The sequence below is a fragment of the Chanodichthys erythropterus genome, chromosome 23, assembly GCF_024489055.1.
Source record: "Chanodichthys erythropterus isolate Z2021 chromosome 23, ASM2448905v1, whole genome shotgun sequence".
Taxonomy (NCBI): Eukaryota; Metazoa; Chordata; class Actinopteri; order Cypriniformes; family Xenocyprididae; genus Chanodichthys; species Chanodichthys erythropterus.
Window position 1 is genome coordinate 15,322,950 of NC_090243.1, and position 24,551 is coordinate 15,347,500.

The window sequence follows — 24,551 nt, forward strand, 5'->3', positions numbered from 1 at the left end:
CTTAATGATATTTTAAGTTCTAATACACTTGCTATTTGAAATGAGTGCGGCTCGTTAGAATCTGGAGGAAGTGGGATTATGTATTTACATTAAGGCTGTTTGATCAAGACAAATGTTTGTTTAGTCAATTAGGATATTTACAGTAGCCTGTGTTCTGCCTCTATGGAGGAAATGTCTTCATCAGTGAATTTGCATGAAAACACAAGTGAGTTTCATTCAGATCTAATTAAAATCACTGCAAGGGAAAAAAATCTGTAGAAAAATGGGAAAGGTATTTTTTTTTATGCTAAAACTTTTCATCTGTAAAATTTACAGACATTTCCTTTAACCCTAAAATGCAACTCGATGCATTATGTAATACAAAATTTTAATTTTCACGTCTTTAAATGTGAAGGATTAAACTTAAAGCGATCTAAACTAGTGCTTTCATCAAGCCAAATGCCTTTTCTGAACAATGGAAAGTCTAAAGGTTTTTTTTTTAAACACTTTTTTGGCAGATAAAAGTCCTGTCAAAAAATGACTCCACCTTAACCACGCCCATTTTGATGCCCCGCCCCCTCTGCTCATTAAAGATGAACCCACTTTCAGTGTAAAATGTTTTGTGTACACTTATTTATACAAGTGTAATCTCAAACTTTTTGCATTCATCAAGTAAGATACAAGTTTCAGTACTTCTTTTTACTTTGAATGTTGTGATTCATCTCACAAGTGATTGGGTTAATACAAATCTAGGAAATGTATCATTTTCTTATTTGATTATTTATTATAATCTTTATTAAAGATTTTGTTTTAAATGCATATGACAATAATGAATGGAAAATATACTTAAGAAACCCTTGATGAAAATTTACGTCATGTTAAAATGATAATCTACACTTTAAGTTAAATGTATAGTTTTTCACAAGCAATTAACAAATATCTTTAGGTCTAATCTTTTTTTAATGAGATGGATATAGGTCATTTGGGTTTAAGTGATATTGGTGTCGCATTTTAAGCTAACTATTCAATGAAAAAAAAAATGTCTAGATTAAAAGTGCAATGTTATCTTTATATAAGGACAAAAATTAAAAACACTTTCTTACAGACATATGAAACATAACGCAACAACAAAATCATGCCTATAGTCACACTGACATTGAAGTTCTTTTCCAAAACGAAAAGCATGTATGTCCTCTATCAAAGCAGGTGGATTGTATTCAATCCTGTCTGTCTGTCTGTCTGCATGTTATATGTGCCTATCTGACTGTGTGTGTGTGTGTGTATCTGTCAAGTTGTCTTTCTGTGTGCGACAGGAGGCTGTAAATCACTTGAAATCTCTCAGAAATGCAGCGAGCAGCTAGGCTTCTCTGTAGGGGGTCGTCATCTTCTCCTGTCTCAAAACACGCTCCCATACTGCAACAGACCGGCCCGACACGTACTGCAGCAACTGGCCAAAAACAAGATGAGACACATGCACATTCCTCATGTATAGAGTATGTCGAGGATGCACAGATTGGGAAAGCTTATGAGTTCACAGATACTCGTTGCATAACATAAAAACTTGACATTGATACACAGATCTTGGGATGTAAGGTCTTTAAATTTGGTTTAACATACACTTGTTTTTTAATCCTTCATTTTTTTTTTTAACAAAAAGCTAGGCTATTAGTTCTTGCTGCTTACAATCAGATCCTAAATGTGTTTCTCACACAAAACTATTGTATGGCTCCAGAAGACTTGGGATAGGAGGCTTTTAAGTGCCTTTTTGTGTTAGATAGTCACTAGACTATGCTTTGTGTGGAAAATATCTGCATGAAGAACTGCATTTCCTTTTGTGTTCAGCAGAAAACAGAATGGCATAAAAGTTTGGAAAGACATGAGGGTGAGTAAATAATGATTTCATTGTTTCCTTTTTCCTATGCCCATGACGCTTTGCGCAAATTATGGGAGTAACTTCCGTTACGGTAAACAAATTGAATCAGCCAATTTTCGCTCTATGAACACAATAATATGCATTTTTAAAAACTGGGTACAATGAGATGACATTATTCTACTCACCCTTCAACTATTGGACATTACAAGGAAATCTAAATGTGTAAAAGCATTAACAAATTACTAAAACAGACAATAAGCTTGATTATTTCTGCAGCAATATTATAGACGTGTTAAAGTGAAAAATGAAAATTCTGTCATTAATTACTCACCCTCTTGTCGTTACAAACCCGTAAGAAGAAATGAAGCTATTTTTATTGAAATCTGAGTGATTTCTGTCCCTCCATTGACAGCTACGCAACTACCACTTTGACACTTCAAAAGTTCATAAAGAAATCAAAAAACTAATCCATATGAATTGAGTGGTTTAGTCCAAATTTTCTGAAGAGACTCAATCACTTTATATGATGAACAGATTGAATTTATGCTTTTACTCACATATAAACATTGATCAACAACATAAACAGAAGCTCAACCGAACCTGTTTGATGTGCGAAAACAAACCTTTTCCGGAAGCTCAAACGTGCTGCGTAACACACAAGAACGAATCATTGGTTCTTGCATTTCAAGCATGCTTGAGCTTCCGTTTACCATATCTGATGTGTGTTGATTAATGTTTATATGTGAATAAAAGCCTATTAAATCTGTTCAACGTATAAAGTGATCATGTCTCTTCAGAAAATTTGGACTAAACCGCTCAATTCATATGCATTAGTTTTACAATCTTTAATGCACTTTTTGAAGCATTAAATTTGCCCTTGTGATTTTTTTTAAACTTTTCTTGTCTTGAAAAACAAGTAACAAGTTGCCAATGAGACTACAGAATTAAACATAATCAAACCAAACAGCTCACTAGTTGCTTTTACCTCATTGTGTTTATAGTTGCGCTCATGCAAACAATTCTAACTCAAACTTTCAAGGAAAATGTTTTAATAAAGATTGAAACAGAAGCATAGTGATTCTTCATTTACATTTACCTTTTAACCCTTAAATGCATACCTCGGGTCTTTAGTGACCCGGGACGTCATTCACTACCCTCCTCCTCCTCATTCATTTTTTAAAGTTAGACATCAACCTTCTTGGTATTCCTCAATGAATTCATTATAACAAGAAAAAAAAAATCATAAAATTATAAAAGAATGCCTATTTTTGTATTCATTTTTTGTAAAAAATTGTATAGGGTCGCAAACGACCTGAGGTATGTATGAGTGTACGTATATTTTTCCTGCACAACAATAATTGAATCTTAGATGACAGAATAAGTGCAATTCACCTTTATTCCACAAGGTGGCAATGATACACAATGCTGAAGTGACGACTCATTCAGACAAATAATAAGAGAAACATCAAATGGCTCAGCGATTTACTGCAGAGCAAGTACTGAACGCAATCAAATATGACTGTAACTGTTACTGGATTGATCTGGTGAAGCTGTTAGCGATCGAAATATTGATTTTGAAGATGTTGAAAATTATATAGTTCTGAGAATATGTTTGAGATCGCAATTGGGCTCATATTCGTGACCTCAACCATAAAACTAGCCCATTATTTGCTGAATTTACTGGGAAATGAGCTCTGACGAGGACAGTGATGATGGCATAAAACATCTGCTCAAACAGAGCCCTTTCAAGCTCCAAAAAGTAACAAAATATGCTTTATTTTATTCTTCTGTAATTGTTACTCTAATATCAGAGGAGTTTATATTATCACGACAGGTAGAGATCATTCCGTGTTAGATATAGATCCGGGTCGATAAAGACCCGAATATGTAAGAATGATTAGTGAAACAGTCATGCATTTAAGGGTTAATATCTGACTGCTGTATTTAGGCTTCAAAATACATAAAAGTTCTGTAAAGATTATCATGATGAACGAAATGTGTAACTTTTGTTGGCCACAGAGCTTATATTGATAATCAAACCTACAAAAATACATCATAACTGCAGCCCTCTATAAGAACATAAATATATACCCCAATTATTGAGTGAAATTGTCATTTTTGATTTGCAGTAATGAAGAAAATATACAAATATTTTTCTAAATTTTATATCTTTCTGAGCTCTTTGCTACGTGCGACAGCCTCAACCATGAAGGACACATGCAAATCTGCCTTAAAGGTGCAATATGTAAAATTGTCTGTCCGCTAGAGGCCTATTCAAAACAAATCGTAGCTTGATGACGCCAAGTTTGAGCACGGAATCTTGGGACATGTGGTCCTTAACTCACAAGCCAGTGGAAAATAATCGGGATAGGACTCGAGAAGAAATCATGTTCATGGATGCGATTAATAACGTTGCTGTAGTATGAAGCAGAGCAGGACCGAGTGTTGTGGAGCTGAAGGAGGCCGCTGGAGCGATTGCGCAACACACGCCTCGCGAGCAGCGGAGCTTTTATTATGACACAGTCGCCGGTGCTGCTTACGCTTTTCCGGTCATAAGTATGAGGTAACGCAGCTCTGTTTATCACATTAGATACATTTGAGTGTGTTGAAAATGATGTTATAACGTTACTTTGTGTGTTCGCTCGGCAGCTGCTGTGAGACTCACTGCAAGCTACATTAGTATTAGAATATCATATTAAATGCTGGACGGCTTGTGTTGATAAATGCCATGGAATTCATTTTAAAACGTATTGTATAATGGAGAAAATGCTGTATTACTGTTACTAAAAATAAAGCTGCATCTGATTATGCTATGTTAGCTACTTCACAAAATAGTGTTTGAGGCATGGTAAAGCATGGTACTCGCAAAAAATCTAATTAGATTTAAACAATAAGACTATACGCGTTGAGCTATTTAATAATAATTAGTTTTCTGTCTATAAATATATCAAAACAGTTGTTCCCTTGTCTATTAAAACATTAATATATTAAAGCGTCTTTGCGTTTCCATGGTTTCTACAAACTGAGGGTAACGCGGGTATGACGCAATTGACAGGCGACTCCACACGTCCCGGAGCCTCGGTTAAAATTGCAATTTTCTCACGAATTACAAATAGTTGGAAACATTTGGGATATTGTACGTACTCAAGTGAACAAAATATATAACACTGGCCTAGTGGTTTTTGGATATTTTACAGCAAACTTCTTACATATTGCACGTTTAAATTTGAATGGAATCTCTTAGATGGCATAAATAGTACTCTTCCTACTGTTTCAAACAGCCTTCATGTCGAGAACATGCATAAAAATTCTGTCTAGGTAGGCAACTCACTAGAACTATTGTTTATGAGGCCCAGAGCGTTTCTTTCATCGCCAGTTCTATCTATTTCCGGTCAAAGCAGTTTAATACTCCCTGGCTGACTCGTGAAGCTTACGAAACAACCAAGGTGTTCACCATGACCCACAAACCCCCAACATAAAATTCCACAATATGTAATTACGATTAAATCTGCTGCGTCTCACCAATTAACCCCGTACATATCTGAACATGATAAAAAAAAGTGCAAGTGTTAACTTTTTTTTCGTGCATATGGTACGCAGCCATTTTCAATGTCTCCCTTTTCATCTCTAAAAACGGATCACTCAGAGAAACATATTGTAGCGACGCCAGACCGTCCGTTTCCCTGGCAGCTGCCGACACCGTGAGCACGAGCCAATGAAAACACATAGTCCCCTGTTCCCTCTTTTAATTGGGATATTTTAGTGCTATTAGCAGAAAAGGCTCCACACCTCCTTCCCCAAACATTACGAATGCAGATCTGCACCCCGTCATGGTCACTGAACCAGGTACAATCTCAGAACTCAGGTGTCTCCAAAAGGAAAGCGTGGATGTGTCTGGCAACCTGCTCTGTTGATGAAGGTTGAGCTAAGACTAGAACAGAAGAACTGGATGTATGCCATCATTTTGAGGAGCTGCTGTTTTGAGGTTGAGTGTGTAGAGTGAAAAGAGGGGGTGTTTGGGCTCTAAGGGACTGACACCATATGTTATGTCAGCATTCATTACACTTTTATAGAGGCCTACAGTGCTTTGCTTTCAACGGAATATTTTATCTGTGTATAGGATGCGTCTGCTTAAAGATGTGTGCAGAAAACAGTTTTAATATTTGATATTTAATCTATCAAAAGTGATAAATTGGCAAGGTAGGTGTACACCGATATCAATTATATATCGCCATCTGGTGGTTTCAAACGTACTGACATGTAGATTAATTTGTACAGACAGCATTCTCACAAAGAGACACATGGAGAGCAGAGGAAAAACAATGGAACTTCTCTCCTCTGAGCATTTCTGTCTTTCTCAAAGGAATACAGAATGATGAATTGAAATAAAAGAGACCACGATAGCAGTAAAGGGAATTGGCTAAAGTGAGTTTATTTATTCTTAGCAATTAGCATAATAGGCTAGTTCTCAGTAACTAAGAGACTCAAAAGGAGTCCTACGCCTTCCGTATTCAAATAACCTGTTACGCTTTTTTCGTAAGTTGAATACAGAAGGCGGTCTAGCGGAAGCTAGATATTTTATTTCATAATTTGTTAAATATGGCTATTTTTGTTACTCAAACGCATCGCTTTGCTTCAGAAGGCCTTTGTTAACCTCCTGGAGCCGTGTATGTTTACGATGGATGCCCAGGTGAAAAAATACTATAGTAAACCATACTATAGTAAATTGTAGTATACTGTGTACATTATAGTATTTACATCACTTTGTTAATGAATGCTACAGCATACTGTACTATTAACTATAGTTAACTGATAAACTGTATTAAATACTGTAGTATACTTTAGTTTTTACTACAGTGAACTGTAGTGTATGTAGAAAACTATTGGGTAAAGTCATTTGTTTATATTACTATTATATTATCACAGCAACTATAGAATTACCACAACAAATTAATTCAAGTACCTTACAATAGTATGGTTCAAAAACACTATAGTATTTACTATAAATTACTATAGTATTTTTTTTTTTACCTGAGTAGAGGCACTTTCTTGAGCTTAATACATGTTGGTCTCATTCACTGCCATTACAAAGCTTGGACGTGTCAGGATATTTATTGATATAACTCTGATTGTGTTCATCAGAAAGAAGAAAGTCATAATACAACTAATCCTATTTCTGCTGGATGTAATTACCTGTTGATATTCATTACAGATTTTACCTTCACCTGCATCAATGAATGGTAAGAATTCAAAAATTAATTTCCTATATTTAAAAGTTAATGCAGATATGGCAAGCCGTTTGACTTTTATTCATTCTCGGAATATGAATTCTTGATATCAGCAATTCAGTTCTTGATATCAGAAATTCATTTTCACTAGTAACAATGGCAATTTTTGATTAAGTAAGTAATGATATTAAAAATTATGATTTTTAATAGTAAGAATTGTATTTCTGATATGAGAAATTGGAATTTCAACTAGTAAGAAATCAATTCTTGATATCAACAATTGAATTTGAATGGCAGCCTATGGTGACATTTCACTAGTGAAAATACAATTACAGATATCAAGAATTTTAGTTTTTAGTGGAAATGTAATTCTTAATATCAAAAATTAGCATTTTAACCAGTGAAAATGTAATTGTTGATATCAAAAATTAACATTGTTGCTAGTGGAAATGTAATTCCTGATATCAAGAATTGAATTGTTGATATCAAGAATGAATAAAAGTCAAAATGGCTTGCCATAACCAGCGCTTTTTGGTCCATTTAACCTGCTGAGAAAAAAAAAATAGTCTACAGTACACTGTAAAAAAAATCCCAGTAAAATTTACGGTAAAAAAACGGCAGCTGTGGTTGCCAGAACTTTACCGTAAAAAATACAGTAGCAACGTAAAAAAAAAAATCTGTTAAATTTACAGTAAAATAATGTATTTCATTAACTGATATAATGTTAATTTACCAATCTAATGAAGTACTAATATCTGTTTTGTACCTTTATAATACACTGACAGTCACCAAACACAGTGGTGATAAGAGTCACATGATGAATCAAAGTTCATCACAAGCAGCTTTTCCACAAGCTGAGGAGGACAACACTAACATATAGAAGGTGCACACAGTGTCATTCACACACACACTAAACACCATCATGGTAACATGCATGAAATTTTAAAAATGCAATAAACATTAATTTAACAACATTAGATGTAACATAAAACCATAATGTTCATAACTGATTAGAAAAAAATTAGAAAAACTAAGAAGAAACAGAGTTATTTCAACGAAAATATATGAAATGTGAAGTGTCACGCAGGGAATTGTGGGAATGTCAGTTTACGTTTTTTCACTGTAAATTTTACAATGAATTGTTATTTTTCACTTCCAAAAACTGAATTTAACAGTATTTTACCGTAAAATGACATTAAATGTACCGTTAAATCTATTACAGTTATTCACCGTATATAGTACGGAAACTTTCTGTAAACCAATTGACAGTTTTTCACCGCAGCATTTTTACAGTCTTTTACTGTTAAAATCACGGTCATTTTTTACAGTGAACCTTTTGTTGAATGGAAAGGTTCCGTGTTATTTTTAAAGATTCTTAATGGAACTTTATAGTTGCCATTAAAGAACCTTTATTTTTAAGAGTGAATGAGATTGGCTTAAACTAGCCAAGACCAACAAATCACTAGGACTTTTTTTCAGGGTAATAATTTTCTGCATTGGCAAACAGCATGATGAATTTTCCATGTTTCATTCTGTGAAAGGTGGACAAAGAAGCTCTTGAATCGTGAATCTACTTCTCAGCCTGTTGGTCAGAAATGAGTGGCACTCTAATAAAGCTGGAGGCAGGGGTCAGTGTCACTAGGATTATTTATGGCCAATATCACACTGCAGCGAAACAGCATCTGAAGCTGAATCACTGCTTATAGAGATGTGAGAGGGGTGAATGCTCGGGAATGCAATACCACACAAAAACAATAACAGCTGGCTGGCCTCTGGCTAAACACAAACAAAAATAATGGAATCTGCTGACTGCCAGACAGGCGTTTAACCGTTTTGTCCAATATCAAGCTCTTGTGTGGAATTAATGCATATGCATGCATAGCCATTCCTTTCTTTTTCATATTTAAACACATAATAAGCGCATAAAACTCAGCGAGCTGTAAAATGGCTTTTAAGCCTCCTAAAAAATTGATAAGAGATCAATTGTTCAGATATGAATGGACTGATTGTTAAAACGAGTGGGGGAAAAGAAAACAATAAAGCATTAAGAGCAGGAAGAGTGTGCTGATGAATCGGAGACATCCATCATTAACTCTGTGTGTTTGTCTGGTGGAGGTAATGGAGTGGAGCGGAGAGGACGGTGGACGGCCCCAGGCATCCGCACGTGCTCCGTCTGTTTCCATCTTATTCAGACACCAGCCACTAAACTGCTGCTGAGACCAAAACTCTGCAATTCACTTCTTCACATCTTAATGGGCAAACTGTGTCTCGAGGAAAAAACTATGGTAACACTTTACAATAAGCTTTCATACCTTTAGTGAACACAAACTAACAATGAAAAATACTTCTAAAGCATTTATTAATCTTAGTTCATGTTAATTTCGACATTTACTAATACATTATTAAAATCAAATGTTGTATCTGTTGATATAATTTAAAGGGATAGTTCACCCAAAAATCAAAATTCTGTCATCATTTACTCACCGTCAATTTGTTGATGGACACAAAAGAAGATATTTTGAAGAATGTCGTTAACCAAAGTTGATGGATCCCTTTGACTTCCATAGTATTTATTTATTTATTTATTTTTTACAATACTATAGAAGTCAATAGGGCCCACCAACTGTTTGGTTAACCAATATTCTTCAAAATATCTTTTGTGTTCAGCATTTGTGTAGAAATTGAGGTTTGGAAGAAATTGAGTGAGAAGAATCAAACATCTTTGTGAACAAACTCGATTCACAAGAAGATATGGGATTTTAGAGTTATTATGAATATGTAAAAGTGACTGATGATCATGCAAAATTAAAATTATGCAATGATATTATTGAAATTTTTTGGTGGATTTTAATTTATATATATATATATATATATATATATATATATATATATATATATATATATATATATATATATATATATATATATATATATACATAATCAGTGCTGTCAATCAATCACATCCAAAATAAGTTTGTATATACAGTATATATATATATACATATATATATATATATGTATATAATACAGTATATACATGCAAATATTTCTTAAATATATAAGTTTGTATTTAAATATACATAATTATACACAGTACACACACATATTATATATATATATATATATATATATAAAAATTTCTTTACATGTATTTAGTATGGAGCCCATGCACATGATATGCTGGGAAAAATATGTCACAAATTAAGAATTAATTCCCTCATTTTAAATCATTTACACATTGTAATAATTCATTCCCTTGCTGTAGTTACAGTTTTTTCCAATTGCTAACACACAATTTTTCAAACTAGTCTGGTTTTATCAAAACACTTAACACAATTCACAAAACCACACACCCAAACTGCAAAATACCTCATATATCCTGCAAAATGAAGCACTGCAACCGAAACTACACAGAGCATTATCAAAATCAAACTTTTGCATGAAATGGCACACACTTCATTCATATTACCAGATTTTTGCCTAACCACCTACACACTGTTGGGCATAATGAAAAGCACCCCCATCTTTAGTATGCTTTGCCATAATACTAAAATATGTATCAGATTGTTCACATGCACAGAAATATTTGCAGATACACACACATGCTGTTGCAACATTTTTATTTTTTTTCCTTCACTACAGTAAACAAGTCAGTGCAACATAAGCACAGCAGATATATTTACATGGGACTGAACAAAAATATTCTTACAAAAAAAGTAAACTGAAAAAGAAAATTTCTGAAAAAAAATATATTACAGTAAAAAAAAGAGGCAAGAAAAATAATTAGGCAGCATCTTGCCGCACAGCCGGGTCTGGCCACAACGCCTCGTCAACATCACAGGCAATATCTTCCCTTGCCAGACATCGAGGGAAGAAGCGCCTTGAGTGCCTTATCCATCCCTGAATTGCACCCACATCAGTCTCATCACATGCCTCTTCCATGGCCTGCACAAGAGGCATGCGCACAAAGGGCTGCCGGTCGTATACCTTCCACCGCCATGCCGAAAAGAATTCTTCTATGGGGTTCAGAAATGGTGAGTATGGTGGGAGGTATTGCACGAGAAATGTTGGGTGGTCAGCAAACCGGTTTTGGACTGGGGCTGCACGATGAAAGCTCACGTTGTCCCATACTACAACGTACCGGTTTCTTTGATGGTCTGCATCATTCATACGCTCTGGTGGTATGAGAATGTTGTGAAGTCTGTCCAGAAATGTGAGAATATGGGCTGTGTTGTATGGTCCAAGTTTGGCATGACGGTGGAGGACACCATGCATATTGGAGATGGCAGCGCACATTGTGATGTTCCCACCACGTTGGCCAGGAACATCTATAATGGCTCTGTGGCCAATGAGGTTTCTCCCTCTTCTTCTGGTCTTTGCTAGGTTGAACCCAGCCTCATCTATAAAGATGAACTCATGTGGGATTGCATGAGCATCCATTTCCAGTACTCCCTGAAAACAAAGAACAAAAATCACTCAATATGGTGTTATCCAGTACACTGGGAAACAATGTTGTGTGTAGTGTACTGCAGTCAATATAGTACTTACATCCACATATGCTCGTCTGAACTCTTTGTTTCTTTGAGTGTTTCTCTCAAACGGCACCTTATAAAGTTGTTTCATTCTGATTTGGTTTCGCTTGAGAATGCGAGCCAATGTGGACAGACTAACTCGTTGAATGTTGTTGAATAAGGTGTTGTCTTGGATGATGTGGCTTTGAATTTCTCCTAATCTGATTTCATTATTTTCCAAAACCAAGTTTACAATGGCAGCTTCCTGTACCCCGGTGAACATTTGGCCCCTTCCTCCACCATGGTGTCGTCTCTCAGTCCTTTAGAAAAAATAAAATAAAAAATATATATAGGGCTTGGACAATGCAGCCTAAATATTTTCCCCCACAGTAGAGTACATTGTACAGGAAACTTGTACAGTTCATGAATGGCTGATGTCATACACTAAGTAAACAGGTGTCACCCAACTGATACACTATGACATGGGGTATACTACATGTGTACTACATGAAATTTTGGTTACATACCTGTTCTCCAGTCTAAAGGTCCGGATGACAGAGGCGACAGTAAAACGGCTCAAGTTTGGCTGCACTCTCTGTCCAGCCTCACGCATTGTCAACCCATGGTTGATGACATGATCTACTAAGGTTGCTCTGATTTCATTTGAAAGTGTTTGTCTTCTTTGGCCATGAACTCCTCTACCTGCTCTACCCCTACCTCTCACTCTTCCTCCCCCTCTTATTCTCAACCTCCCTCTTCCTCTTCCTCTTCCTCTTCCTCTCTCTGCAATGTCTTCCATTGTTGTTGTAAAAAAAAAAAGGTTTTCACCTGTGGTCTTTTCATAGTGCTTACATCCTGATTGAAGTGTTAACAATTAACCACTGAGGTGTTTGGCCAGGTGGCACATGTAATTGGCCAATTAGCTCATGTAGTGTCATTTTGAATGGCAGTGTTTTGAAATGGCAAACATGTGACTTTATGTCTGATTGTTGTGTCTTATGCAGAGAACTGTATTTAGTGAATTTAAAAAGTGCTATTTTGAAATGCAAAATGTGTGTAAAACAGAAAAGGTGTTTAGACTTTTGGAGACTTGAGAAGAAGTTTTGCTCTCTGTGTGTCAGTTTAAATAATTGTGCTGTGCATGTCATTTTAGTGTGTTAGCAATTGGAAAAAACTGTAAATAAAAACGAGGGTACAAATGAGCCACGATTTACTAAAACGAGGGTACAAATTCTTAAATTATGGCCACAATTTGCTCAAACAAGAGAACAAATTCTTATTCACAATATATGGCCATTTGCAGGTCTTCATAATTTAGGCTTATTTTTGCTGTTTTTATAGGTTAAGAAGTCACATCCCTGCATTTAACTATGGATGCAAAATGCTATGGTTAATGATTCAATGACTCACTTATAACGCCCTGGGGTGCGTTTCCCAACTATGGTATTAAGTCCCATTGAACTATTAACAGAACTTGCGACCAGTTTACTTTAGTCAGTGGGATGAATCAATTTTCAACCGGACACTTTTAGTATGGGTTAATAAAATGGTTTTGTGCTCTCCCAGACTACAAACAGAACATGAAATGGCAAAATCATTGAAAAGAGTTCAAACTTTCAACTTCAAACTGTCTTTGCTCTGATAAAGTGTTTGAAATGCCCATGCAGCCTTAGCAGCGAGATTGGCGTCCCTTAGTCACAAACTCCATTCCATGCCCTTTAAAGAGGATTACGCTCATGTTTGAGCCTGGCGGGACAGCCAGGACACTGCAGACTTAAGCCACAGCTGAAAGGATTTCCAGCCCTGACAATGAGCCAAATTAGATGAGTGAACAAATGATTTACCAACCAAAAGCATTGTTAAAATAAACTTAGAATAAATGAAAGTTAGCTTTTTCCATCATGTTCGTATTAAACATCATGCTAAAAAGCATTGGCTTAATACTTGATTAAATTGCCTATGAAATGTATTGCTCCAGATTACCATTACAATACAGAAACCCAATCATAATACTCAGATACCATTTCTGATTAAAGGCTTTTCAATTTCATGCAAATTATGCAGAATCAATGCAGTTTTATTTTTATGCCATCTAGATTTTAACTAGCAATATGTATGCTTTTAGTTTTAATACTTTGCTACATGGTTTAATGTGTAGCATTCAAATAAATGTTACAAGGGAAGAAAAGAGTCACAAATTTGCAAAGTCACATAACTTTATTGTCCTTGATAAAAAGATATCGTGCAATTGAGTGCATCTATCATAAAACGTTTACAAGCATCAGCAACAAAGATTCAGTATCTAATTCAGACCAGCCTGGAATTAGTGGTCCGGTTGAGGTCATTATGAAAATTCGAGCTTGAAATGACTGCAAAAAACAGTTTCACCCTGCTGTCAGTGTTGTTAGCATATGGTCACAAACCCTGCCATGAATATACTAGGATTGCTACATGCTGGTGCAGTCCTTTAGAAAGCCCTGGAGGGGCCGTCATTTTAAAACCCATGAACCTTCAACTGCTCCTCCTTTACGATGTTGATCTGAAAAATAGCAAAATGGAAATGAGTAACTGCTGATTTGAAGTCCAAAACATACTACTGCTTGGAAGCTGTATCTAGAAAGTGGTTGTTATTCCATATACAAGTATACTTCACCTCCATAAGAAATTGACAGATATTTTTCCTTTGGTCACCCTGCAACTGAATCACCTCTCCATACTCCGGGTGCTCGATCACCGTACCATTGCAAGCAAATTTCTATTAAATAATAAAAAAAAAAAAAAGCACAAGATTACTCAACGACAAACACTTTGAAAGAAATGCTTCTAAATAACTAGAGTTAGAAAATACCTTCTTAAAGGCTTTTACAAGCTTCTTTTTATCATAATCGTCCGCAATGCCTTGAACTGTGGTCAGCGTTTTGCGGCCGTTCCGTTGCTGAATCCTTATGTGGATTTTATCCTCCGTCCCAGCCGGGAGTGCGTCGTCACCCTTAGTTGCATCAGCAAAGGGATCTACAGAGAAACAATGAAGCATTTCAGTCTTTGCTACAAGAAACAAAATCTCACAGCTCAAGTTGCACAATGGGAATGAATCAAGTTGGAAATCATAAGGAGCAACAATTGATTGCGGTTTGAATGCATTTAAAAAACAACAAGATACCCAAAATTTGCATTTTACTAGCATGGTGGAGACTTTTAAGCAACTAAAAACCTGATCAAACAGCTTTTAAAGGGATAGTTCACCCCAAAATAATTCTGTTATCACTTACTCACCCTCAAGTTGTTCTGAACACATGATTTTTAAAGGATATGGGTAACCAAACAGTTGTTGGTCCCCATTGACTTCCATTGTATGGAAATTATATATTATATTATATTATATTATAATAATAATAATAATAATAATAATAATAATAAATATATATATATATATATATATATATATATATATATACACACACACACACACAACGGGCCATAAACTGTTTGGTTACTAACATTCTTCAAAATCTCTTTAGTTTTCAGTAGCAGAAAACCTCAAACAGGTTTAAAACAACTTGAGGGTGAGTAAATGACAAATTTTTATTTTTAGGTCGCTATCCCTTTCCACATGTCTGAAACAGTGAATTTTCAATCATTTTTTCAGTCACTTTGGATTACACTTAAAGGGTTAGTTCACCCAAAAGTGAAAATGCAGTCATTAATTACTCACCCTCATGCCGTTTCACACCCATAAGACCTTCGTTAATCTTCAGACACGCAATCTGAATCATGAATCCATACACTGATTAATTTATGCTCCGAATCTTCCAGTTTTGAAATCGGCCATCACTAAATAAGTCATTTTGTTTTTTTTGCGCTCCGAAATTCTCATAGTTTTATAATATTAATATTGAACCACTGTACTCCCATGAATTGATTTAAATATGTTTTTAGTACATTAATGGATCTTGAGAGAGGAAATGCCATTGCTCTCAATGCAGGCCTCACGGAGCCATCGTATTTCAACAAAAATATCTTAATTTGTGTTCCGAAGATGAATGAAGGTCTTACGGGAGTGAAACTGCATGAGGGTAAGTAATAAATGACATTATTTTCATTTTTGGGTGAACTACCCCTTTAAGATTAAAGTTTCCAAAAGAGGGTTTTCACAGTAGAACCACCATTTTGTGTTCCCCAGAGAACTTCTAAAGAAGACAGTTCTCAATTAGGATTATTTTTACACATTAAAAATCGTAAAGCAGCTTCTTCCACCATTTTGTGCAACGGAAAAGCGGTTCTTCGTGGAAACACAGATGCCAATAATGAACCTTAATTTAAGGGTGTAATACTGCATAAGGACTTTCAAAAAAGAAAAATCTTACAGTGTATTGTCTAAAAAATGCGCCATTATTTTCCCCACGACTTCCCAAAGCATGGAAATTAGCCTTTTTATTATTATTTTAGATAAAGACAAACGTTTACTTTTTGAATCGACTATTTAAAAAACATGTTTGCATCGATGGATCGGACCACAGGCTCTAAACAACACACAATGCCCAAGATGTTCTTCCTTTGTAAACTCGTGCCACTTACCGAAGGACTGGAGGTTCTGTATATTGGACATGCGATATTACTGAGGTAACTTTAACAGATGAAAGATGTCGGCGATCAGTGCCGCTTGGATATGCTTGCTTAGATTTGTAGTTAATGTATAAAACGTCGTCGAAAACAGAGCGGCTGCTTTTTAATCTGCCTGATGCAACTACCAACGAGTCTCTCGTGTGACACAGCGGAAGTGCTTTAATGCGCCACAGATCGCGTTGACAAAAGGCTCTAAGTACATTGCCAGCTGTATTTAATTTAGGATCTTTCTCTAAATAGATGTATGCAGCTCAAGATTGTCTCAATAAACATTTCACGAACTGAAGTGATTTAAAATCAAACACTATTTTGAACATCCAGTGTGCATTTAATCCGATTTTAAGTTATTATAAATTATTTTATTACTAATATATATTAAATAAAGCACTGAAAACATAAAAAGACAGTAGAATTTAAAAATTGAAAAAAAAAAAATTAATTTAAAATATTGAAAAATTGCGTATAATGTTTACTATAATTATTTATGACTGCTTTACTAACCAGTCGATAAAATTAGTAAAACAGGCCTTTTACAGCATAATAATATTTGACAAGATGGTTTTAATTTAATATAGATTAATAAAGACTTTTTCTAGCCCATCGTGGGGCTCTTCAAACAACCCGGAAGTAAAGCCAAAAATAGCTTAACTCATAAATTAACGTTTTTGGATTTCCAACACGCCATGTTGGTTATAGCGTAACTGTATATTATCATCAAAATATTTATCTCTTCCAAAGTGGTGCATTATTAGATAAATAACAAATACCATAATGCTATGCTTTTACAGGCAAATACGTAAGCCACTACATCCGGGGATCTGCGCTGCATGGTCTCATGCTACACGAACACTAGATGGCGCTAAAGAAAGATTATTGTGATAATACCATAGTTAGACTGTATAAAACAATGATAATAGATAAAAAGCACGATTTCAAATTCAAACATCTAATAATGAATAATTTCCCATAATAGTATCCTTTGCTTCGGTTTGTTTTAAATGTTTATTTTGATCTGAACAGAAAATGGAACACAGCTTGTATTTGATTGTATTTCCTTGGCTTGTTATTTGATTATGTTATGCTTGTATGCAATTGTTAATTTAAAAATGAGCTATATTAGTTCATTAAAGTAATGAAATAAACATTAGCGTTATTGTCCAGCAGGCGGCGGCACTAAAGAGAACTGATGCTGGATTAGACTACCAGAGAAGAAGAGAAGCGCACGTAAGAACGATGAATCCGCTGAATTTAACAACACTATCTCTTTGTTTAGTAAAGGAAGCGCGGAGTCATCGGTGAGATTAACAACACCGGTTTTCATAACCGAAGAACAGAACACAGCAGAGGATCTGACAGGGGCACAAGAAAACCTCTCAACGGAAATCTAAGCAAAATATGTTTTCTCTGCCTACAACCTTTCAGTCGCAGGTATGAAGGTATTTCATTGTTTTAAACAGTAATTGTCAAAGCCAGTTTTGTAAATAAATTAGTGAGTAGTAATTATAAACGAGAAAGCAGACCGTCTGTGAATGGGGCTTTCCATAACAAACTTCGATCTTTTAAATACAAGTCTGATTAAAATAGATATTTAAAACAATAATATTGAAAGTTTATTTGAATAAACATCATATTTCTTGGCATTCTGTCGATATTTAGATGTTGTTTAGATCATCAAACAGATTACATCATCTGATTGACAGTATTGATTTCATTAAAAACCATCTGTTGCGATTTCCTATAGTTTTTCTTCACTGTAGATTGAGAAAATCAATTATACTGATATTCTTTCAGTAGAAAGTATAGTGTTTTCTGATGACATTGTTGTGTAATATTACCTTCACTCTGGTTATACAACAAAAGCTGTGAGAGATTGTGTGTTTAATAGTGAGACTGAGTGTGTATGTGCTTGAAGGGAAAAATGAAGTATGTGCCTTTCAACAAGTGACATAACTGACCTTCAGATCAACATATTTTAGTAGCAGTCATACATAGAGAGCTTATCAGTCACTGTCTGTGACTATGCTGATAATTTAAAGGATTAGTTCACTTTCAAATTAAAATTTTCTGATAATTTACTCACCCCCATGTTATCTAAGATGTTCATGTCTTTCTTTCTTCAGTTGAAAAGAAATTAAGGTTTTTGATGAAAACATTCCAGGATTATTCTCCATATAGTGGACTTCAATGGAGCCCAAACGGTTGAAAATTACAGTTTCATTGCAGCTTCAAAGCGTTCTACACGATCCCAGACGAGGGATAAGGGCCTTATCTAGAGAAACCATCACTCATTTTCTAAAAAAAAAATTAAGATTTTATACGTTTTAATCATAAATGCTCATCTTTAACTAGCTCTCTTCTTCTATATTTGAATTCCAGCAGTGTAGACACTGCTAAGTGCATTACTGCCATCCACAGGTCAAAGTTTGAACTAAATTGTCATATACAATATGCTATTGCAAATATATAACAATTAGTTCAAATTTTGACCTGTGGAGGGCAGTAATACACTTAGCAGTGTCTACACTGCTGGAATTCTAATAGAGAAGAAGAGAGCTAGTTCAAGATGAGCATTTATTGTTAAAATGTATATAATTTAAAAAAAAAAAATTAGAAAATGAGTGATGGTTTCTCTAGATAAGACCATTATTCCTCATCTGGGATTGTGTAGAAATTTTGAAGCTGCACTGAAACTGTAATTTTGACCTTAAAACATTTGGAGTCCATTGAAGTCCACTATATGGAGAAAAATCCTGTAATGTTTTCATCAAAAACCTTAATTTCTTTTCAACTGAAGAAAGAAAGACATAGACATCTTAGATGACAGGGGGGTGAGTAAATTATCAGGAAATTTTAATTTGAAAGTGAACTAATCCTTTAAGGACTGGCAAACTTAATACAATTTTATTCTTTTATTTGCTAACCAGTATTTTCCATGCACACCAAGTTATGCAATGTGACCAAAATGCACTTTTTTCAGGGAACAGTGCCTTTGACCCATTTAATCAATGTGGTCCAGTACCTGAAGAGTTCAGCCAACTCGGCCGTGACCACATCGGTGCAGAGTCTACAGAGAGACCCGTCACCTGAACATGACCCACTTCTCAATGAGGTATGATGGCAGTCACGGAAACAGCACGCACAGGGCTTTATAGCGAGTGCGTGTTAGAGTTCATGTTTACACCAGGGCTATTATAGTTCACTAAAACCTAATTTTGTTGCTTCAAATAAAATAAACATTTACTGCAATAAAATATAATATAAAATAAACTTAGTTTATTTTAGCTAGTTGCCAAGGCAACATTTCTCATTTTCGTCAAGTTTAACTTGCAGTAAAATAACTAAAACTAAAACTGAAATAAAAATGACTCAAAAAACTATATTGACATATTACAAAAAAAATGACAAAAAAACACAAAAAATGTAACTAAAATTATGATGAAAATGAAAAAAATATAAAAATAAAAACATTCAAAAATTTTAATGGGGCGGTTGAGTATGATTTTACTTTTTTAACTTTAGTTAGTGTGTAATGTTGCTGTTTGAGCATAAACAACATCTGCAAAGTTACAACACTCAAAGTTAAATTCTCTGTTTAAGAACTACAACAAACAGCTGGTAGGTACTGGTGGTACTACAACAAGCTACAACAAGCTTCTTCTTGGGTTGGTGACATCACTAACCCTAAAATTTACATAAACCTTGCTCCCGAGAACACACAACAAAGGGGGTGTGGCCATGTTGAGCTGCTTTAGAGCAGAGGAAGTGTTGTTGTAGTAGAGTGTTGTTACCATGCCGTCATTTAACGCCAGACTGCTTCACAAACGAGGGTCAATTTAATGCTGGATTTGCATAAAAGTTTAACATGACGGCACATGCTAGTAGATGAGTTGAATCAACTCCACAGCAACTACATAAATTTATCCACTAACTGTTCAGAAACGTCCAGTTTCATTCTAAAAGTTGTAACTTCTTGCTGAGTCTCTCCATCAGTGTCTGACTCCGGTTTGAACAATGTAAGGCTGAACACCGTTACTGACAATCCTCATTTTGGCTGTGTGAGATTCTCCAGCTTTGTTGTTGTTGAGCAACTGAAGCACGAGCTGTTAAAGCTCCACCCTCTTTTGGAAAGGGGTCCGGGAGCAGCAGCTCATTTGCATTTAATGGGACACACAAAAATGGCATGTTTTTGCTCACACCCAAATAGGGGCAAATTTGAAAAGCTATAATGATCTGTGGAGTATTTTGAGCTGAAACTTCACAGACACATTCTGGGGACACCAGAGACTTATATTACATCTTGTGAAAGGGGCATAATAGGTCCCCTATAATATTATCTCAGTGATTCTTAAATAACACTGCTTTCCACTGGCTTTCTGGTTCTAACTGGCTTATTTTCACAGCCTAAAGTAAACTTGAAGGAGCTGGGCCTGTCAGAGCTGAGGTTCAGTCATGTACGTGATGTTCTGGAACGCCTGCTGCCGTCTATAGATCCAGAGGAGAAATCCATCTCCAGTGCTGCTCAGAACTCAACAGCATGGAGAACATCTCACATTTCTGCCCCCTCCTTCTTCCAAAACAAATATGGTAAGGTTAGCCACAACATATAGTGATGATATCATGTTTTGTCGCTCTGAATTGTTGATAGCTCAATGATTAGGTTTATTCCCCTACAGAATGTTTATGCTGTCATGTCTTTCTTTATCAACATTGTGCTGTTGAGCAATTAAAAAAGTTGTTCCTGCTTCACAGGAAATGACACTGCAATTTTTGTATCATTTTCAACCTACTGTACTTGAATACTTTGTGCAATCTAGGTAACAAGTAGATAATGTATTTATTAGGATGTTCAAATTTTGTGCACCAACAAGTTTTATGATTTCCAACAACTTTCCACTCTTAAAGTGCCCACTTTTTCGGATATCACCTTTCATGTACTGTGTAATATAGCTGTTTGTGAGTGTAAAAGGTCAAATATCAAACTGTATGAGAAATGGAGTTACTGTCTCTTAAAAGAAAGAATAGATTCTGAACTGCCTGAAACGAGTCGTTAGTAATTCTTAATTCCTGCATGAACCTACGTAGGTTTGTTACAAATTTGCATAATGCCAGCATTTGGTTTTCATTGGCTGCCTGAGAACAATGTCTACTTTGACTTCCCCTCAAACATTGTAGTTGTAGCTGAGGCCTGAAAGAGTTTGGTTTGTGTCGTCAACATGTTGAGAAGATGCTGTTTTCTGCGCTGCGAAAGAAAATCCACTTTGCTGCACATCCAAAGGATGTGGACTGGGGCTTGATTGACGCCATCATTATGGATCGTGTCACTGTGTATCAACCGCTGAGGAAGATCCAGAGCTGAAGTTCAGATATGCTAATAGGCGTTTCGTTTCTGATACATACTGTAAGCAGTCGACCAATCACAATAGACTGGGCCATCTGACCAATCAGAGCAGAGTAGGTTCTCAGAAAGGAGGGGTTTAGAGAGACTGAATCCTTTATCAAACCGTTACAGACACTGTGAGAAAAGGTTTGTCATTTGGAAACTAAAGGCTCATTTTGTTGTCAGCAAAGTGTTTATTCTTGACATTGTTGTGTAATTTAAATTGTATATCTTGCTACAGGGTTCTCTCACAGACACATGGGACTCTTTGGCTCTCCAGTGTTTCGCAGGCAAAGCTCCAGCCCCCTCCAGACAGCCTGCATAGATCTGCACCATCTGCAATGTAATATTTATATACAAATTACCAAAATATTATGAATTATGGTCCGTTCACACTAAGGACGATAACTATAACTATAAAGTTGTATGAATTGTTCATGAAGTCCACACCACAGCTGGAACAATATCATTGGAATCACTTTCAGAACTATTTTAAATCAGCTGATAAATTATAAAAACATTGACAACCAAGAAGAGCTTGAGCATTTAAAGTGGCACATGACATAACTGCAGTGTAAGCTTATAATAAACATTATCATCTGTTAGTGTAGATGCTAATATATAGTTATATTTATTGTTCTTGGTGTGAACAGGGCCTTTACTGGGTTACATGCTGTTACATTATAGCTATTGAATGGATTGAGTTTTGGGATTATTTTGATGTATGTTTTGTTTGTTTTCATGCTTAGTATGGGTACAAAACAGAGGTTTCAAGACAATGAGGTCCAAGACCAGACGTCTGCAGTCAGGTTTTGAAGGTCCAGTAGAAGCAGAGAATTATACACCAGTCTTTATGAAGGTTAGTAAAGCATGACACTGACAAAATATTAATTCATAAATACAACAGGTTTTATCTATGTGATTATTCTCTGTCCTCTTCAGGGCCTCATGAAGGAGAAGCAAGACACAGGGAGTTTTGAACAGCTATTGAAACAGAATAACTTGTCAGAATCTCACCAGGATGCTTTTAAGACTGGCTTCACAGAGGGCTTCATGAAGGCTCAGGCATTGACACAGAGGACTCAAGGTGATATCTTAAACACATATCTTATCCTAGAGACTGTTAAATAACAAAGTATGTGTTTGCGGTAGAAACTTAATTCTTACTTCTGTTTTTATCAGACTCCGTAAAGAGGACACGTCTGATTATTTTTGCCCTCCTGCTGGTGGGCCTGTATGGTGTGTCCAGAAGCCCTCTCTTCTCGGGTAAAGGCTCGTTTTCCGACACTGGTTTGTTTCCCATTTTATTAATTCCCATTTGTATGCCTAAAATATATTTACTGTAGCTGAATTTCTTCTGCAGCTTTTATAATAAAGTATGTATGTAGTGCTTAAAAGGTTTTGTGGCTGTGCTGTGAAATAATTTCTGATAAGATCATTAGAATGCAGTATGTTCACATTCAAGTTTTCATTTTACCTGTTTATCTGTTTACTTGTAGTTCGTTTTCGCACCACCTCCGGTCTGGATTCAGCCGTGGACCCTATTCAAATGAAAAATGTCACCTTTGAACATGTGAAAGGTGTAGAGGAGGCCAAGAACGAACTTCAGGATGTTGTCGAATTTTTGCGAAACCCTCAGAAATTCACTGTGCTTGGCGGTAAACTTCCCAAAGGTGAAATTTAACACTTCTTTTGATTTATGGTTATAGGGTTTTTTTTTTTTTTTTTTTATTTTGTAGAAATATCTAATTTGGATGTCTATTTCAGGTATCCTGCTTGTGGGGCCTCCAGGAACAGGAAAAACCTTGTTGGCCAGAGCTGTAGCAGGTGAAGCAGACGTGCCCTTTTACTACGCCTCCGGGTCAGAGTTTGATGAAATGTTTGTGGGAGTCGGAGCGAGTCGCATCAGAAACCTTTTCAGTGAGTCTTTCGAGGAAAAAATGTGGTCTTAGAAAGCTTCTTAAACTACTTTAAAGTGGTCATGAACTGCATTTTTTGTTATGTTCTCTGAGGTCCACTTATAATGTTATCAAGATGATCAAAAACATCCTAATTTAGAAGTATAATAAGCTATTTTCTATCCTGTTTGTGACCCTCTCTTTCGAACACTCCGTTTTGATGGGCGTGCCTCATTCAAGGCTTGGAAGTAAACGCCCACTGCCATGGTTGGGTAACAGTTTTGCATATTAAAATAATTTCCACCATTACACATGTGGAATTGTTTTGAAAACTTCCTATGTTGAAAAATATTTCTGGAACTTTGTTAAAAAAAAAATCCATCCATGCTTTCTTAATGTTAGGATCACAAGGATGGCAATGCAAAGACTGTGTTTTTCCACAGCTTGACACTTCAAAATGTCTTGTAATGCTCAGAGTCAGAGTCTCTCTCATATTTACTACTACATGACGTGCAAAATGATGACGGGGCTAAAGAGGCAATGATGTAGACATTGATCTTCTGCAGATCTGTTGAGCAGGTGATCTTTTGTTGGTCTATGACGTAATAATGTGACAAAATCAGAAACGAGTCGTTTTCTGTGCTTGTACTAACGGGTTCTGAAACTTGCAGGATATTTTTATAGTACAGTGACCTCTTACATGTCAAAAGGTCAAGGAAAATTTGATTTCTAAATTCTTGACCCTTTTAACAAATGTTTTTGCTGGTTTTTCTCACAGAGGAGGCCAAAGCTAGTGCACCATGTGTAATATTTATTGACGAGCTGGACAGTGTAGGAGGCAAGAGAATCGAGTCTCCCATGCACCCGTACTCGCGACAGACCATCAACCAACTGCTCGCTGAGATGGACGGGTGAGTCCATAGCTTTTTATTACATGTCCTCTTTTTGAAAGGAGTTACATGGGTCTTATTTTAGTATTTTGATGATTTCAGGTTTAAACCTAATGAAGGTGTCATTGTGATTGGAGCTACAAACTTTGCTGAAGCTTTGGACAAGTAGGTT

The 24,551-nt window shown here is 35.8% G+C and overlaps 2 protein-coding genes across 4 annotated transcripts in view; one reads left to right on the forward strand and one right to left on the reverse strand.

The window, feature by feature from the left end:
- Window positions 1–13,794: 13,794 nt before the first annotated feature.
- eif1b (eukaryotic translation initiation factor 1B) lies at window positions 13,795–16,377 on the reverse strand. The gene is made up of 4 exons (XM_067377273.1): window positions 16,167–16,377; window positions 14,440–14,603; window positions 14,245–14,346; window positions 13,795–14,130 (listed from the first exon to the last, which is right to left on the reverse strand). The coding sequence occupies exons 1-4, from the start codon at window positions 16,195–16,197 to the stop codon at window positions 14,086–14,088; spliced, it is 342 nt and encodes a 113-aa protein (XP_067233374.1). The 5' UTR covers window positions 16,198–16,377; the 3' UTR covers window positions 13,795–14,085.
- yme1l1a (YME1-like 1a) overlaps window positions 15,151–24,551 on the forward strand; it is a 13,983-nt gene continuing 4,582 nt past the window's right edge. Inside the window, exons 1-12 of one of the 3 annotated variants that reach the window (XR_010893736.1) lie at window positions 15,151–15,664; window positions 17,488–17,642; window positions 19,192–19,323; window positions 20,615–20,798; window positions 21,833–21,934; window positions 22,341–22,450; window positions 22,534–22,678; window positions 22,774–22,881; window positions 23,091–23,264; window positions 23,359–23,511; window positions 24,268–24,400; window positions 24,482–24,544. Coding sequence is in view for 2 of the 3 variants with exons in the window: in XM_067377271.1 (XP_067233372.1) it covers window positions 17,610–17,642; window positions 19,192–19,323; window positions 20,615–20,798; window positions 21,833–21,934; window positions 22,341–22,450; window positions 22,534–22,678; window positions 22,774–22,881; window positions 23,091–23,264; window positions 23,359–23,511; window positions 24,268–24,400; window positions 24,482–24,544 (1,337 nt within the window). In the remaining variant the exon portion in view is untranslated. The remainder of the gene's footprint in view (window positions 15,665–17,487; window positions 17,643–19,191; window positions 19,324–20,614; window positions 20,799–21,832; window positions 21,935–22,340; window positions 22,451–22,533; window positions 22,679–22,773; window positions 22,882–23,090; window positions 23,265–23,358; window positions 23,512–24,267; window positions 24,401–24,481; window positions 24,545–24,551) is intronic. The other 2 variants (XM_067377272.1, XM_067377271.1) reach the window with 2 other exon arrangements.

Coding starts and splice junctions, on each gene's coding strand:
- eif1b (XM_067377273.1), bottom strand. CDS start 16,197: ATGTCCAATATACAGAACCTCCAGTCCTTCG. Junction 14,604..16,166: donor ACAGAACCTCCAGTCCTTCG/GTAAGTGGCACG, acceptor GTTTCTCTGTAG/ATCCCTTTGCTGATGCAACT. Junction 14,347..14,439: donor TTGTAAAAGCCTTTAAGAAG/GTATTTTCTAAC, acceptor ATTATTTAATAG/AAATTTGCTTGCAATGGTAC.